The 17,151-nt window shown below is 41.5% G+C and overlaps 1 protein-coding gene across 1 annotated transcript in view; it reads left to right on the forward strand.

The window, feature by feature from the left end:
• arhgap21b (Rho GTPase activating protein 21b) overlaps positions 1-17,151 on the forward strand; it is a 35,688-nt gene that overhangs the window by 11,860 nt on the left and 6,677 nt on the right. Inside the window, exons 5-21 of the mRNA XM_041949235.1 lie at positions 2,011-2,103; positions 2,578-2,656; positions 2,752-2,806; positions 7,346-8,912; positions 11,907-12,053; positions 12,467-12,569; positions 12,680-12,725; positions 13,593-13,718; positions 13,820-14,119; positions 15,064-15,125; positions 15,246-15,391; positions 15,485-15,627; positions 15,921-16,079; positions 16,209-16,287; positions 16,405-16,478; positions 16,581-16,670; positions 16,798-16,965. Coding sequence (XP_041805169.1) covers positions 2,011-2,103; positions 2,578-2,656; positions 2,752-2,806; positions 7,346-8,912; positions 11,907-12,053; positions 12,467-12,569; positions 12,680-12,725; positions 13,593-13,718; positions 13,820-14,119; positions 15,064-15,125; positions 15,246-15,391; positions 15,485-15,627; positions 15,921-16,079; positions 16,209-16,287; positions 16,405-16,478; positions 16,581-16,670; positions 16,798-16,965 — 3,437 coding nt within the window. The remainder of the gene's footprint in view (positions 1-2,010; positions 2,104-2,577; positions 2,657-2,751; positions 2,807-7,345; positions 8,913-11,906; positions 12,054-12,466; positions 12,570-12,679; positions 12,726-13,592; positions 13,719-13,819; positions 14,120-15,063; positions 15,126-15,245; positions 15,392-15,484; positions 15,628-15,920; positions 16,080-16,208; positions 16,288-16,404; positions 16,479-16,580; positions 16,671-16,797; positions 16,966-17,151) is intronic.

The raw sequence follows: 17,151 nt of genomic DNA on the forward strand, positions 1-17,151 counted from the left end.
GCTGTCATTTAGCGTGTCTGTGCTTTAAGTGCTCATTGTGTACAGACATTGTTGTTAGTGTCCACTCTGAAACAAGATAATTTTAGGAAGGCTATGTTGAGCATTTGCTGATTAAAATTCACTTTTTACTTACAAAACATTCTGGAATATTTTTTTTTAAATACTCTTCATTAGCCTTACAGTGAATGACTATAAACATGAGCCAACTATAGGCACTTGAGGCATATCGTGTTCTTTATCTTCCTGTGTTCGCCAAGTGATTAAAATAGTACAAATGAAACCTGCCAATGTTTTCATTTGCTCAGGCAGGATTTTCTCTTGTTTTGAAGAAACACCTTTTTGCATGTCTGTACTGAACACACACAGATGAAACTGGCACTGATCTAGCAAACAAAAGTAGTTGGGTGGTGACTTTATGTATGATATCTGTGGTTGGGTGGTGCTTTAGAATATAAAGAAATAAACACATTTTTATTGTCTAGACGAGTTCTTCTAGATCGAAGATAAATCTAGCTGGACTGATGTAGTACTGTAAGAAGAAAGCACCATTGTACACAGTGTACAGTTAATGCTTGTTAGGTGTATGTTGAAGAATACAGCATATTAATGCATAAATGTGTGGGTCTTCTCCATACATTCTCATGTACTTCAAGGTGGCAGAGGCAAAAAACAGTGAATAGCTAAATGTTCAGTGTACATGTATGAACAGCTCCATTGTGGAGATAGTGATGCAGTTTTATAGTATACCACCAGAGGGGGTATGTCTTGCTGCTGTAGTTATATGGAACTGTTGCAGTATTACATAATGTGAATCCCAAGGATGTGATTCTGCATGAGTAATCTTGTGCGTGGAAGAAAGAAAAATGGAGACACAAGTGTGTCTGTGATTGTGAGGTTTTCAAAGGGTTGCAGATGACTGTTGATTATTATTGATTAATTAGCCATTGAGTAATATTAAGCCACCAAGCCTTGCTTGTGTCTCTTTTTACAGTGCCCAAAGCACAAAAGATTAAAAAGCGTGGTGATATTGTGTCTTTCACAGGGCCAAAAGTCATGTTTCTCATTGATGCATGTTTTGGTTGACTCAAAGTGTTCAACCTCATTCACTGATCATGTCAGGAACTTTTAGTGCATTTTCTACAACAGTCACTTGTTATCATGCAGGCCCTTCCAGCCACTGGAGTTAGCCATCGTGCGCTGACTCACTACCAGAATGTTAACTACTGGGAAAGGATTTTAGCCACTCTTTGGCTGTGCCCAGAGCTATTTCTCAGTTTATAAGGAAAGAGTGGGAGTTGTGCAGCTGAGCACACTGTCACTCTACCTTCTCTCAGTCTGTCTTTCTATCACCCCCTCCCTCTTTCTTTTCTTTCCTTTTTTTTCCTGCAGCCATGCAGCTGCTAGGAGACAGGAGCAGCATGAGCAAACAGGTTTCCTCTCTTCAGCTGCTTTTATCCTCCTCCCTGAAACCACACCATTTCCCCCTATTGAGATTTTTCTTTTCTCTGAACCAATTAATGATCATGTCTTTTCAAAACTGGTGTAATGTGGGCAAGCTTTGGCCAAGCCTCAGTCAGCTCTGCTGTCATAATGTTGATCCACATGCCTCCAAGTCTTGTGACAAACCTCCCAGTTTCTCTCTCATTCTCAAACAGCCATTCTCTCTTCTCACCTAAATGTCATGGAACAATTTACTGCTCAGTCTGGTGCTCATTGGTAGGGTTTGTGCAGTTGTTGTTTTTCACATTTCAGGTTCAGCCTTGGTGCAAGTGAGAGGTTGTAAATGAACCTTTAGTGTAGCACTTCTTGTATCAAAGTAAGCTGTTGTCTGGGGTTTTAATTTCCCTCCTTCATTTGTAGTTGAAAAACAAAAACACATTATTGAAGTTTTGTAAACCAAATGCCTCTTTTAAGAAGCAGGTAAAACAAACAGATTTACATTACATTGTATGCTTTTATGTGTTTGCATTGTATGCTTGTTATGTATACTGACCTGTTTCTTTTCATCAGGGAGACAACGGAATAGGCTAGAACCAATGGACACCATTTTCGTGAAGCAAGTGAAGGACGGGGGTCCTGCTCACGGAGCTGGACTTTGCACAGGTACGAACCAATCATCAGTCACTCTCCTTCATTAATCAAAACTTGCCACATTGACTTGGGCTTTAAGTATTAGGAAGTCATGACATTACAACATCCTAGGCATAATCCTGTAAATGATGTCATGCAGAGCAGAAAACTTCCTCAAAACGTTGCACCGATGTTTCAGAGTGTTGCAAGCAAAAAGGGAAAAAAGTGCAAGGATTGCAGTTTTCAGTGGTAGCCTGACAGTATTCCTGCTGTGAACCAAAACATTAGCCAGGCCATGTAGTTGTAGGAAGGTGCTCTTTTAGTGCTCCTGTATTGGGTAGATGCCCCTGTGTTTCTTATTTTAATGAATACAGGAAACCTTCAGCAAAGTTACTTTAAACTTCAACATCAGGTGACTGATGCTTTCTTAAGACAGCCAGCTTACAGTCTTTTACTACCCTCTCTGTTACTGATTGCATTACCACTGTTTTTTATTACACCTACCAGGTGATCGACTAGTGAAGGTGAATGGAGCAAGCATCATTGGGAAAGCCTATTGTGAGGTTATATCCTTGATCCAGGACAGGTGAGGTTTAACGTATTCTTATATAAACTATTATGGATAATTCTGGCCAGTTGCTGTATTCACCCTGTTTTAAATTTCTTTTTGTTTCTCAACAGTGGTGACTTTCTAGAACTTTGTGTGATGCCAAAAGATGAGGATATACTGCAACTGGTAAGTTTCTCAATACTATTTTCCAAATTCTAATGTCACTACCCTTTTTAAAACCGGATTGAATTTGGTTTTAAAACAGAAGTTGCTCCTAGTTTCTCCAGTTCCACATTCATTTTCATAATATCTCATCTCACAGAGCTGCTCTAGTTTAAGGTGTTCATGTTGGGACGGTAGTCATGAGATCCCATCAGAGCTCTCTATCTGGGCCTCCTAATCAGGCCACAGCAGCATTTCTGTCCTCAACCTGCTGCTGACACTACTGCTGAAATGGCCTCATTGGATTGGTAGAACAAGAATTCTAAAATACATTTACAGACATATTATCATGGACACATCTCTCTGTATACATTATATGTTGTGATTTTTAAAAACACAAAGGTAAGAATGTATTTTGATAAAAAGATCTCTCCAACTTAGGTCTATGTAGGAATAGACCTACATTGAAGAGCTGACTTGCAGAAAAGTTGTTGTGCTCATTACTCTGGCTTCATTACTCTGGCTATGTCTTCTCACCATACTTACGCAATTTAGATCACTGCCTCACATGCTGGACTACACGTGACAGCCCCAGTGGTTTGTTACTTGTGACAGGTTGGCTACTTGACTACTGCTAACTCAAAATAACCCAAAAAATGTGAATAATAATAATGTACTTTATTTGTATAGCACCTTTCATACAGAAATTGCAGCTAAAAGTGCTTTAAAAAAAAAGAATTCACATGCACAAAGTGAGTGCTTAACATAGAAAAGAAGGGAGATTTAGTTTGTATGGTTTTCCGACATGCAGTAAGTCTGATGTAGACCATCAGCTTATCCTAAATAGACCTCCTGTACCATACCTGACTAGGTGGAGTTCTTTTTCTTGTAACTAATGTTTGTGTCATCATCATCAGGCGACTGTGTAGTGACGTGTTCTTTCCCTTATGACTGGTATCTATGGCAGCTTTTAAGGAAGCAGTTTGCTAATTCAGCTGCTGTTTGTAAGACACCAGTGTAATTGGTTTGTGTGTACATAAAAAAGAAGAAAATTAAAATTATAGATTATATAGGTTAATCAGAAAAAAAGGTTTAATTAAAAAGAAAATCTGATTTTAGGTGGAAAGTAATGGTCACTTTTGTCGAAATAGCATGAACTAAGATCCTTACTAGTGGTACAGAAATCAACTAAAGTTGAGTCTTATTAAGGCTAAAAGGCTAAATTATAGTATTGGGTGTTTGGGACGTCCTACATATTAGCTGCATATTTTCAGCAGTAAAAATTCAGGGCAGAGATTTTTGTGTGTTGTCTGTCTAGTTTGGCTACTCTTGTATTTTCAGTTGATAAAATGTCAGTGTTGTGGAGCCATTTGCAGTTTTTTTTAATTAAAAAAAGACTAGGTATTAATATTATATTAAGTTAATTGTTCTGTTAATAAGGCTATGTTCATTCCTGAAAAGGAATATTCAAATGTCTGGCTTTTATAATCCATCCCTAATCCAATTAGCCTGCATATAATGTCTTCACCCTAACCATGCTCTGCCAAAGAAAATGTGAAAATGTTCATTACATGTGCAGTTTGCCTGTACCCAAATATTCTCTCCAAAGCAGAGATAATATCATACCTGTGAGCATGTTAGATCTCCTCATTAACCTTTTATGCATGCTGCAGGCAGCTGTTTGCAGCTACTGTGCATTCTGCACATTCGGGGAAAAGCAAATGTGCACTCATCTGTTCCATATCTGTAGCAAGTCACATTAAGTGCTTTGTCAGGATGCTCATGAATCTTCTCCCAAAGGCTTATTGTTATGTCTGTTTATTAATTGAATAATGGAAGAGCTTGGCTGTTTGCTTTGCCTGAAATTTTCCCTTGTGGTTCCTTTATGTCCAGATTGAATCCTCACAGTTAACTTCATAGGTAAAGCAATGAATCATTTAGGAGTATTGCATCCAGAATTGTAATATCAATATGCACTGCTGTAACAACCAGTAATCTGTCTCTTTAAGCACCACACCCTCCCAAATCTATGTCGTCATTTATCTTTTAAACATTTAAAACATTGTTTCACTGCTCTTCATTATTTTGACATAACATTCCATCATGAGTCAAAAATTAACTTTATAATTTCACAGAAAAATAAAATATTGTACACATCTACTCAACACCTCTTTTTTATTAGCAGTTAATTATCTCCCCTCTTGTAACCAATGGACTGATACTCCACCCCTCTTCCATGTTAAGTCCTCCCCCTCTCTTGCCATTTTTTCCTCTGTACCCATTTACACAGTCCACTGTATCGTACACGTGTGTTGTGATAACTACGGCCACAGTATTGCACAGTACATGACCAGCAGCCACACAAAAAATATCTATTAATATAGACAGGCAAACTGATGCGGGCTGTCCATAAGAACAAGAGGATTATCAGAAATGATGGGATGGCATTACACTGTAGGAGGCAGCACACACTGACTGCTAGGAGACAAGCAGCAGTTGCTTAGCAAAGAGACGGAGAGAGTGTACATTCGGAAAGCAAAATAAGGGTGGGAACTGTACGCTAGGAAAGCAGAGGAAATGCAGAGCGGGGAAAAAAGAGGGAACAGCATGAATGATGAGCTGAATCCAGCAGATAGAATCAGCTGACTGCCCTGTGTTTTGAACAGGTTGATGCTAAGGGAAAAGGAGGGAGGAGGAAGGAGTGGGAGGGGGAGCTGTACCATCAGAGCTGAATGTATAATCAGCAGCTGCTGCTTCTGTCATGTGAGCAATAGCAGAGGGAGGGAGGGAGAGCCATAGACTGGAGGCACCTTGTTCAGTTAGCGTAATATTCTGGCTGAAGATAGAGCCATGGAGACTTAACAGCAGCATGAGAGGCAAGCTTCTGCTGCTGCCACCTCACCCAGGACACACTGGCACAGGCAGGTCGTAACATGGCAACCCTTACTACATCTCTGTTTCTTCTTCCTTCTGTACTGCTGCTGCAGCTCTAGTATATTTTTAGCATGTCAAGCCCAAGCATTGCTGTGGCTGATTTTTTTTTCTTCTTTTTTTTAACAATGTGTGCATTTTGCTCTACCACCCTCTCTCCCTTGATTTCTTAACACTCTCCATTTCACATGCTGTAACGGCAGCCTTTTTTTCTGGAAACTACTAATCTGGTAAGCAAACAGCAGACTGGGTAGCCACTTGACGTTGACATGTTGTGCTTGCTGTCTCATTTTGCATATGTCATGCATGTCAGCACCGTTATTACAGGATGTACTCTTCAGCTTTTCCCTTATTGCTGTTTGGGTTTTGCGGTTGACTGTTTAACGGTCAGCTCTGTGTTGGTGATTCAGATGTGTAGACTGTAGAAATGGCTGATGGACTGTGTCTGCAGTACCTGTTAGATTGAGTACTCGAATTGGTGTCCAGCTGGCATCTGGGCGAAGCCTCGCCCCTTCTTCATCCTCCCTGCCAGATGTCATTAGTGTGATAAAGGCCAGTGACCTCTGAACTCTCCTGCACACTCATGCTTGCAAAAGGAGGAACAGAGCATGGCACTGATTGCCATGGTACCCATACAGCTTTATGTATAATTGCAATTTGACACCAGGTAGCAGGATCAAAGTCCTCATACCTTCACACGTCTTTTTGCTCACTGCATGTGCAGTATGTCATGAGTAAAGCGGATAAATGTAGGGAGGCTTACAAACCCATAGCAACCTCTAGCTTTAATTTTGTATTAATTGAAAATGGTTTTATTAGTATCTGAATTGTAATAGCTTAGGCTTCCAAACCTTGGAGGATAATCAGGCAGGCTAAATATAGCGCTTTTTCTACGAGGGATGAGCGACCTCCTATCTGTCCGAGGTTAGAGTCTGTCAGTCTGAGGTTGGAAACTGAAGATACTGGTTACTTGTCAATATCTATGTCAGTCTTTACTGCACATTGTTATGTTGCCATGTTTGTTCAAATATGTCACGTTTTAGCTACTTGATTGCCTTATCTAACTTTTGTATTGATTGTTACACAATCTTTGCTGAAAATGTCACAGTACAGGCTAAATATTGAGCTTAGTACAAATAAACATTTATCTTGTGACATTTGCAGTTATAGTAAATGCTAATTTATTCCATAGACCAAATGGCTTTTATTTTATTCATATTGAAAATCATAATTGTTGCGTTGCAACAAACCATTTTTGTGGAGAACACAGGTGGGAATAATGGAGAAAGACTGCTGTACCATAAAAATATTGTTTGAAGCACTGTCAATAATAAAAATATTTTCTACTTTGTCTCATATAATGTACTATTATCGATCATGGAACACTGAACGGTACCATGAGAACTCTAAATAAGGAGCAGATGAAGACCACTGACACCCCTGAACTGCTAACGCCTCCGCTCACTCATACTGCAACATGCACTGCCCACACACATGCATCCGGTAGCATTTGTATTATCACGCTTGACTTCTCTGTAAGCATCTAGTAGCACACTGTTGAATATTACACACACTTGAAAATGCAGCTTGTACTATATCTGCTGTAACACTGCTTTGTTGCTCTGTCTCTAGGCCTACTCCCAGGATGCCTACCTCCGTGGCCACAGCAGCTACAGTGGAAATGCCCGTCACATTCCTGAGCCACCCCCAGTATGCTACCCCAGAGTAGACTGTAAGCCTACGGGCATGGCCCAGGCGACAGACTCAGCAGAGCAGGTCTGCCGAGGGCCAACTGCACCACCAGACCATGGGTACCGCAAGGAGATCACCGTGCCACCATCTCCTCCTCCTCAATCATTTCCAAAAAGCCAGATGGCAGTGTGCATGCGCAATGACAGCGTGAGGACTGTGGTGGTTCCTCCTGATGCAGCCCATATGGGGCGCGTGGGTCCAGCACATAGGATAGATTATATGGACCCTGTGTTTGTCAGGGGCAGACCTGGGTCTCTGGCCCAGTATCCTCACCCTCGAAAGGCTGATGTCTATCCCAGTGGTCCAGGAATGCTTCCATATGGAGGTCAGGCACCTCACTACCCAGCCAATCATCAAAACATTGATTGGCGCACTTACCAAACATACAGGGAGTACATTGACAACAAAGGAATTCATTCCCATGGTAGTCGGACTATCCAGGAGAGGCTTGACAATTTGCGAGCTACCAGTCAAACCTCCTTTGGCGCTGCTCATCACATTCCCCGGGGAGACTGGGGACCTAAGGGGATGCGACGGAGGAGTACCTCTCATGAACGGTCATACCAAGGTCCTCCACCCCACTTTCAGATTGCCCCACGCAGTGCTTCGCAGGACCGCATGAGCAGTGCAGAGAGAATGGGCCAAACAAGGAACTGGCCCCCTCGAAGCGTGTCCCAAGATGGTCTAATGCACAAAGCCCGGTCCACGGACTATGTTGACCCTGCAGAGCTGGCTTGTCCCAGTGAGAGGAGGGGAGGGTATGGAAGGGCGGACCAAGGTACGAGGCCCAGCAGACAGTCTGTCCCCAGGCATGCCATGGTGTACAGACCTTCTGTTGCATACAGTGGTGGCATGAGAGGGGCACACAACCCTGCTCTCTACTCTAAAGGACCAGATTCTCTTCAGACCCGCTCCTCACCTATGCTTTCAGACAGACCCTTGCATTTTGGAAAGAGCACAAGTGCTGAGCATTCTCTTACTGACCAAAGAGTTGCAGTCAAAGGAAACCATGCAGCCTACACTACCAAACAAGGCCTGAGCAGGATGCGGGCTGAAACCATGCAGCCTGTGGAGGCAGGCAGAGATGCAGCATTGGTAGGACACAGGTCTTCTTCATGCTCTGCCACGAAACAGATGCCTCAGAGGCCTAGCATCCTCAAACCACCTCACCCAGACTCACAGAGTCAGGTAAACGGGCGAAGCCCTACAGAGACGGGGGTCATTCTAAGGGAGAAGCCCCCCTCTGGAAAGAATCCCAGCCCTCTGCGGCACCCCTCTTACATCTTGGCTGTAACCGATGATGGAGCAGATTCCACAGCAGATGTGGCAGCATGCTGGCTTCCCAACGATGCACGACGAGAGATACATATACGCCGCCTTGGGGAACAATGTCACACCTCGTGTTCCAGCAACCTGGATGAGTCTCTGGACTCCATTCCATTCATCGGTAAGAGAATAATCAGCTGTAAGCCTTGCCGGCCTGCGTTGTCATGGCAACGACAGCAGGCAGTAGTAACGTGAGGCAGACTGGCAGTGCTGATGCTGTAGCTCGTTGAAGGGCTTCCGCCATAGTTGCTAATAGGAAACAGTTCAAAATGGATGGATGCAAAGCCATCCATGGAGCCTGTAGATTTCTATAGTTTCACTGTTAATCTGATTCAGTGCATTACTGGTGTGTGTATATACAGTACTGGGAATATGTTCAAAAACAAATTAATCTTCCTGGGAAGATGTTATTAATCAGGTTTTGTGGCATTCAGAGAGGTTTTGTGGGATATTCGGCTTAACTGGGGCGGAGTGAAGGATGGCTTAAGCCTTTTGGAATATATTGAATTTCTCCTCTTAATACATTGTTTTCTTGTAGGGTCTCTCTTTAGGATGGATTGCATTATGGTCCAGTAGTCCCACAACCCATTTCCTGGTGATTAAATAGTTGTCGTCTCAAAAACAAAAACATGTCTTAACATGCACGAAAAAGGGCAGTTTTTTTTTTAACAGCAGTTTCAAGAAATGTTGTATTCATTCTCATTAAGAGGTTATCAGAATGCTTTTCACTGCTTTGTTTCAGGTTTTGGAAATTGCACCAAACACATTTCTAAATCTAGTCAGTGAGACAATATTCATAATTGATGGGAACTCTCAGCATGTTTCTTGGTGTGCCTTGATGAGAACATACAGTAACTATAGTTACATTGCTGGAGGCTGGAGACTGAGTATGCAGATGGAGGACGTCTAGTCTCAGATTCAAAATGTATCAAATGTTTTAGTTTAGATATCTCTGCATTGTTTGTCTTTCTCTCCCGGTCTGTCTCTTCATATGTGTATTTTGTATGTTTGAGTGTCTGTTTATTCATCTGTCCCTCTGCCAGTCTTTTTGTAATGTAAATTATGAAAGTATGGGCTGAGTATGTGTGAGTGGATGTCTGTTTATTTACTTTTAATTTTTTCTAAATTTGTCTTGGAGCTTAGTGTTGCTTCTGCATGATTAGGCTGGTTCTTCAGAGAAATGGTCAGTCCCTGAGCAAAAAGAAACTTGTATAATGAGAGACCTAAGTCAGCACAATTTTGGTGCTTTTAACTTCTGATCTACTTAAGTTTTGGAAGGACATAAAGGAAACATTTTGTACTTTTCAGGTAGCCTGTATGGAGGAACTAGGTCATAGGCAGCAACACTAGTGGAAGGTTTTAGTTTGACCCTTGGGACAAGAGTTAGTTAAATTTGGGTCTTTTGAAGCAGTTGGTAAAATAAATCTAACGTATGTTGCAAAACAAATTTCACTTGAAAGTGGTTCCTAATTTACAAGGTAAACCTTCAGAGGCCTGTTCTCTTCTGTTTATTTTACACCTTTAATAAAAATAATAATACACCTACACTCAGTTGCCAGTTTGTTAGGCACATGAGCTAAAAGTAATGCAGTTTAATACAATAGTGCTGCATACACCGTCATGAAGATTAAACAGATCTAACTTTTGTGGTACTGTTGACCTACACTTCATTATACTAAGTGTTGCTTTTTTCTTCATTTGTGAGGTTGTGCAGGCATTTTTGGGGAGAAAGTGGAGTTTGTCAGAGTTCATTAAAGTCCCGTGACCCCACGTACCTACAAAGTGCTACATTTAAAGTTAATGGGAACGTTATGATTTCAGGTTGGGTGTATCAGTGAGGTCACAACACTTGTGACAGTGTTTCCACCGTTCCCTCAGTGGTCCATGTAATGCTGGTTGTTAAGAGGCCTGGCAGGCCAGGTGCAGACAAAGCAGGCAGTGACAGTGATGATGCTGAAGCGCCACCATTCTGGGATTTGTGAGAGGAGAACAGTGCCCTGATTGTGGAAGCCGCTCGGCCTCCTTCAATGGCCTGTTTGAAACCCGCTGATCCAGGCCTTAGTCCAATCCATCGTTTTATTTAGATAATCTACAGGCAAGTCCCTGTGTATTTTATGTTTTCTTTAGATGACCATGGCTGGTATTTTTCACTCTATTTTCCAATGTACCTGGAATTTGGCCCTTGTTTGTCAAGTGGAATTGATTTTTATTGCTATGCAGTGTCATTTTGGATACACTTTTGGAAACCTATTGGACTGGCAGTATCAGTCTTTTGGATATTGTAGTCTGTTTCCAATGAGAATGACCATATATGATGGAGCTGTACATAGAAGCAGAGAGTGAGCATGTCTTCATTGCTTCATGATGTTGCTGCTTAACAGGGCCTTGGGCAGAACCCCTTGGGTGTTGCTGCAGCAAGCTGCCTGTCGTATGGCCTGTCAGTAGTGTGAGTGTTAAATCAGCAGCTAAAGAAAGAGTTGTTCTGATCTTTTTGATGTATGTGTGCGTCTTTTGAAAAAGTTCACTGCATGCATTTGAGTTTGGGTTTTGTTATGGACTTTCATATATAGAGAGAGAGTAGATAAAGGGAAGGGAAGACTTTGAAGTTGTTTCCACTAAACAATGTTAATCAATGATGGACAGGACGTTAGTATGGTAGACAAATGGGCTTTTTTGGGGAGATGGTGACATTCTTTTTCCTTTGCCCTGTTTCAAAGTTGGGGACAGGCTGGAAATAGGACAGTTGCTTTTAAATTTAGCTCCAAAAGCCCCTCGGCTGCAGAGAGCAGCTTTGTACTCTGAGCAGTTTCAGGTTTGAAGTGCCAGGAGTGGGCGGTACTAAAGAGTTAAGAACTTCCTTCTCTCTCTCTCTCAGAAAACATGTCAGTAGATGATCTGTTCAGCACTCTGAGCTATGGTGTGGCATGTTAGCCATGTGAGTCATAGACTGCTTCCTATTTTACCTAAATCCCACAGATTAGTTAATGAAGTTGTCCTTGATATACACGTTTAAAAAATAATTCAGCAGGCCTGCATTCTTCTAGTCAGAGATGTATTGTGGAAATATAGAACAAAAGTTGTATTTCACTCACTGAACGTTTTATTTTCATAATAGATGAGCCAATCAGCCCCAGTGTCGACCGGAATGCCGCTCATATTCCACCCTCGGCTGTGATATCTGTTGCACCATCCATAACTACAGGTCCCTCCAGCCCAGGCTCACCGTGCCCTCCCATTCGTCGTCAGCTGTCACATGACCAAGGTAAACAGCAGTGGATTGGTTAGGGGATGGATATGTCAATAAGGCTGGGTTCTGAAGAATTTCTTTGGAAAGGACAAATCATGGAATTTTAGGTTGTTTTGTTTTTCCCATGAAAAAATCTAAATGTCAGCACACTAATCTAAATTGTCATTGATGAATTTTCTTTTAGTCAACTAATAACTAATTGTTTTAGCTCTACCCTTTGAAATGTTGGTGTTTAGTTACTCTTTAAATCCATTCATTTACATGCAAGGTAAATACAGTGAACGGTGTTATTGTTGAAATATTCTATTTTCACCAGTTTTCTATACCATTGGTTTAGAGCCAAGCCACCTCTGAGAGCTTAATTTGACACCAGTTAACAGTCATACATAACTCCACATAATTTAGTATATCATTTTATCTTTGTTTAGAGTCCCTGAGAAGCGCTTTGCTGGAGTCTGACACAGCCAGTAAAACTGAGCGGTCCAAATCCTACGATGAGGGTCTGGATAACTACCAGGAGGAGGGCAGGGGGTGAGTGAATGCTAGGATTAAGCTATTGTTCTAGTTTTTTCTCATGGAGTTCTCTGATCTTGTCTCTTACTTAAAACCTGCTTTTCTCTGTTGTTCTTCACCTTCTTTAGGAGATCTTCCAGTAAGCATATGCCCAGTCTCAGGGGCCTGAGAAAGGTGAGGAACTGTAGAATTACTCAAAATGTGCAGGATTTAGATTATACAGCTTTTCATTGCCAGCACCCTGTTATATTAGTACTATTAGTTTTCTACCAGTGGCTCCATTTTACCTGCCTTTGAAATACTTTCGGAATGACCAGACAACAATCACACGTGCAAATAACAAATCCTGGCTGTGGCTGTCGATCAGAAACCAGAAGATGACCAATTGTAAATTGAAGTATTTGTTCGGACTTTATGGATATCTCATTCCAAAATTTTCACTGGTGCCACAAGACTAACAGAAAGAAGAGAAATGGGATACACTTTTGTTTTGAGCGTAATTGAGGAAGTAACCATTACTACACCAACCAAAACATCCAGAATTAAAACATCCAACACTGACTGGAAAATCAGATTACAAATCCAAAAGTGATCAAAATTTTTTACAAATGTAAATGTAATGTAGATGAATCTTACTCAGAAGGAATTGTGAATGCAGGTTATTAGATGTAAAATGAGTCAAAATGTGAAACTTGTTCCTTTTTTTTTTTTTTTGTAACATGGCATGCAGGTCCCAAGAATTTAGTAGTCCTTTAATCTCCTTGAGATGGTGCGTGATATGTTTCACAGTCTTGATTTTATGGTTTTAGTCAGACAGGCTTTGATGCTCTCTCAGTTTACCTTCACTGGCTTCCTGGGGAAGTGTTTTGAGACACAAATGTTTTAGATATTGGGATGTCCCAGTGACCATGTAACTGTGAGATCCCCAGTCTGATTCTGCTCAGCGATCTTTGTTGCATGTCATCTTCCTCTCTCGCTCGCCCCATGTTTCATGTTACACTCTAGTGTCAGCTAAAAAAAATGTCATGAATTTACTTGCAGGCTTTGGATGGGCATAAGTCTTCTGGGGATTCTGGATCTCGAAGGGATTCTTCTTCGGATGTCTTTGCAGATTCTTCCAAAGAAGGTTTCCTCAATTTTAGACAACTCACTACAGATAAAAACAAGGTATGCCTGTACAGTCAATTCTTCATTTAACAGCTATATACAATTATTGCTGATGTGTTGATGTGTAAGTATTTGTCTTTCTCTCTCTCTTGTCTCTGTAGCGTGTTGGTGGGGGAATGAGATCGTGGAAGCAGATGTATGCTGTTTTGCAAGGTCACACCCTCACTCTCTACAAAGACAGGAAGGATGCCGTGTCTCATGCTTCCACACAATCTGACGAGGACCCGCTGCGAATCAGCATCAAGGCCTGTCTGATTGACATCTCCTACAGCGACACAAGACGCAAGAATGTGCTGCGACTCACCACCTCAGCCTGCGAGTATTTGTTCCAGGCAGAAGGGAGGGACGACATGCTGACTTGGATCCGAGTAATTCAGGATAACAGTGACCCAGATGAAGAGGTGAGCTCTAGCAAGACTCGTGTAAAAAGTCAAGATTTTTGCTGTGCGATGATCCCTTGTAACCTCAACTCCAGCTAAGATGATGGAGGTCTGGAGAAATTTTAAATGTATCTGTCAGAGGTCCATAAGTCCCAAAAAGACATCCTCATTCCATCCAGTAAAATGCCATCGGGGCAGAGTCCAGCACTATTCAGTTGTTTATGGTTGCAGAGAAAACAAACAAGTTTAGACCTATAGTTCACCATAGTTTTGAAAAGAAATAAGAGGCACACCCATCAGGTTAACAACAAAGTGAAGAGAAGTCTGTCTTTGAATAAAATACAATGAAGACGTCAGCGAGATGGAGAGGATTACAGCATGTATTTATAAAACGCCTAACCAGAGCTAAAATAAGGTGCCATTGGAAATTTGTTCTACCTTGGCAGAACAAAAAAACACAGGTGGCTGGAGTGGAGTGTGAGGTGGGAAATGAAAATTTCAGACTGAAAGCCAATCAGGAAGCTGCCTTTTAACTAGACCTTGTTAAATGATACCTTCTGGCAACAATTCATTCAGGTATTGGATTGCAAATTTTTTGGAAAAAGTCTACATATTAAGATGCTCACTGATTTACAGTCTCTCTTATGTTCAGAGGATAGCTGCCTCAGATGGCAAGCTTATTTACATGTGTCATTTGTACAGTTATTGGCCTGGCTGCAGTTTATTTTCAGTTTGTTATCTTAGGACCCTTCAGCCGCATCATCAGTCTGTCTGAAGTGCTATAGCTTTAGATTTTCAGTTGTATCTAACTGAAATCTTTAGATATTTGCATGTATGTATTACTCTCAGTGAAGGCTGTCTCAGTTATTTGAAATTGCTTGCAATCTAAATTGACCTGTATTTAATTTAGAAGAAACTCACTCATTTTAATGACTGCCTTTAATGTGTTTCTTCTCTCATTACAGAATCCTTCTGTAACAAGTCAGGACTTGATCAGTCGAAAGATCAAAGAATACAACATGATGAGGTTAGCAGAGCTCCACATTGCCCCCTGGGGCTCAGTCACAGTACTTGAGCACATATCTTCCCATTTTAATCGTATGCCAACCTAATGTCAATATTTGTGTATATGTTTTTTTGCTATTAGTACTCCCAGCAGCAGGTCTGAACCCTCCCCCAAAACCTCCCGTCAGTCCCTCAGCATCAAACAAGCCTTCCTGGGAGGTAAAACAGACGGCAGGATCCACAGCCCTCATTCGCCCAAACCAGGAGAGGAGGGAAGGGCACTGAAAGGTAAAGACAGCAGCTCTATTTAGTGTGGCCAGAGGCCATTGATAACAGCAGGGGGCAAATTGTATATGTATGTTTTTTCATTTACTCTGTCAGATGACTCCAGTCCACCTCGGGACCGAGCTGCTTGGAAAATTGGCATTGCAGGGATCATGAGGAAGCCTTTTGAAAAAAAGACTCCAGCTGGGGTCACGTTCGGGGTGCGGCTGGATGACTGTCCACCTGCACAGACTAACAGGGTGAGTCTCACTCTCCAATCTTCATGTGTTTGAGTGAAAATGCTGTGTGTGGTTTAGCATTCAAATGAAGTGAACATGTTGCCTTCTTACACATAAAATAATCTTATTGCATCAACTTGTCAGCCAAAGTGGTCACTAATTCTTGCTAGGGAAGCTCACTATGGCTACCTGTAGGAGACATGTTTGACATACCTACGTGCAGATCACATCTGTGCTCATCCAAACAATTTGTAGGCTGTTTATATTCAAAATAGTCAGTGATTACTATTGTCTTCCTGTTGTGTGTTGTACAGTTTGTTCCTCTGATCGTGGAGGTGTGCTGTAAAGTGGTGGAGGAGAGAGGTCTGGAGTACACAGGAATATACAGGGTCCCCGGGAACAACGCTTCCATCTCCAGCATGCAGGAGGAGCTCAACAGCAAAGGCATGACTGACATCGACATCCAGGAAGATGTGAGTGACTGACAGTTGGGTTGCACAGTACACTGCGCCCCTTCACTGACAACATCATTAGCAGTGACAGATTTGAACTGTAAGGACTGCTTTAACATAATGCTCTCCTGACCTTTCGCTTCTCTGCAGAAATGGCGGGACCTCAATGTCATCAGTAGTTTACTGAAGTCCTTTTTCCGAAAACTTCCAGAACCTCTGTTTACAAATGGTGAGAGCTTTAGAAATACAGTGAAAGTCATGACAAAAAACTCGAGTAGCATTGGTTTTTCAGTGTGATTTTTTCCTTTTGTGATTCTAAGTGAAGGTTTCCCTCATCTGTTGACAGAAAAGTATGCTGATTTTATTGAAGCCAACAGAACAGAAGACTCTGTGGAGAGATTAAAGGAGCTCAAGAGGCTGGTGAGTGGAAAATCTTATTTGAGCAGAGTTTAATTGAATAGCATTACATTAAGGCATACGATTATTCCTGAAACTTTATCCCTTTTTTGTCAATTCTTTCAGATCCATGAATTGCCTGATCATCACTTTGAAACTCTGAAATTTCTTTGTGCTCACCTTAAGAAGGTTTCTGACAACTGTGAAAAGAACAAGGTATGGCTGCTAACAGGATCTGTCAGTGTTAATGTCATTAGGTAATACTCTACAATCCTTTGTTAATCCATTGTCGCATTGGAGATCATTTCATTAAACCTGATCTGTCCTAACCTCATCCGTTTAGATGGAGCCTCGTAACTTGGCAATCGTGTTTGGTCCTACGCTCGTCAGAACCTCTGAGGACAACATGGCCAACATGGTTAACCACATGCCAGACCAGTGCAAGATAGTTGAGAACCTTATCCAGCAATACGACTGGTTCTTCACTGATGACTGTGATGAGGAACCTGTTGTATGTGGCAATTCTTTTTTTTTTTCTTTTTCCTTTGTCACGATTATGAAAGAAACACCTCATACTATGATAAACCTAATTTTATGCTGTTAAGTTTATACATCTCATCAATATTTTTTTTTGTAAGCAATGGCTCAGATTACTGTGTAATGTGAAAGGTGCCACTCATATTGATGAACTTGCAGA

The sequence above is a fragment of the Chelmon rostratus genome, chromosome 12 (genome assembly GCF_017976325.1).
Source record: "Chelmon rostratus isolate fCheRos1 chromosome 12, fCheRos1.pri, whole genome shotgun sequence".
Classification (NCBI taxonomy): domain Eukaryota; kingdom Metazoa; phylum Chordata; class Actinopteri; order Chaetodontiformes; family Chaetodontidae; genus Chelmon; species Chelmon rostratus.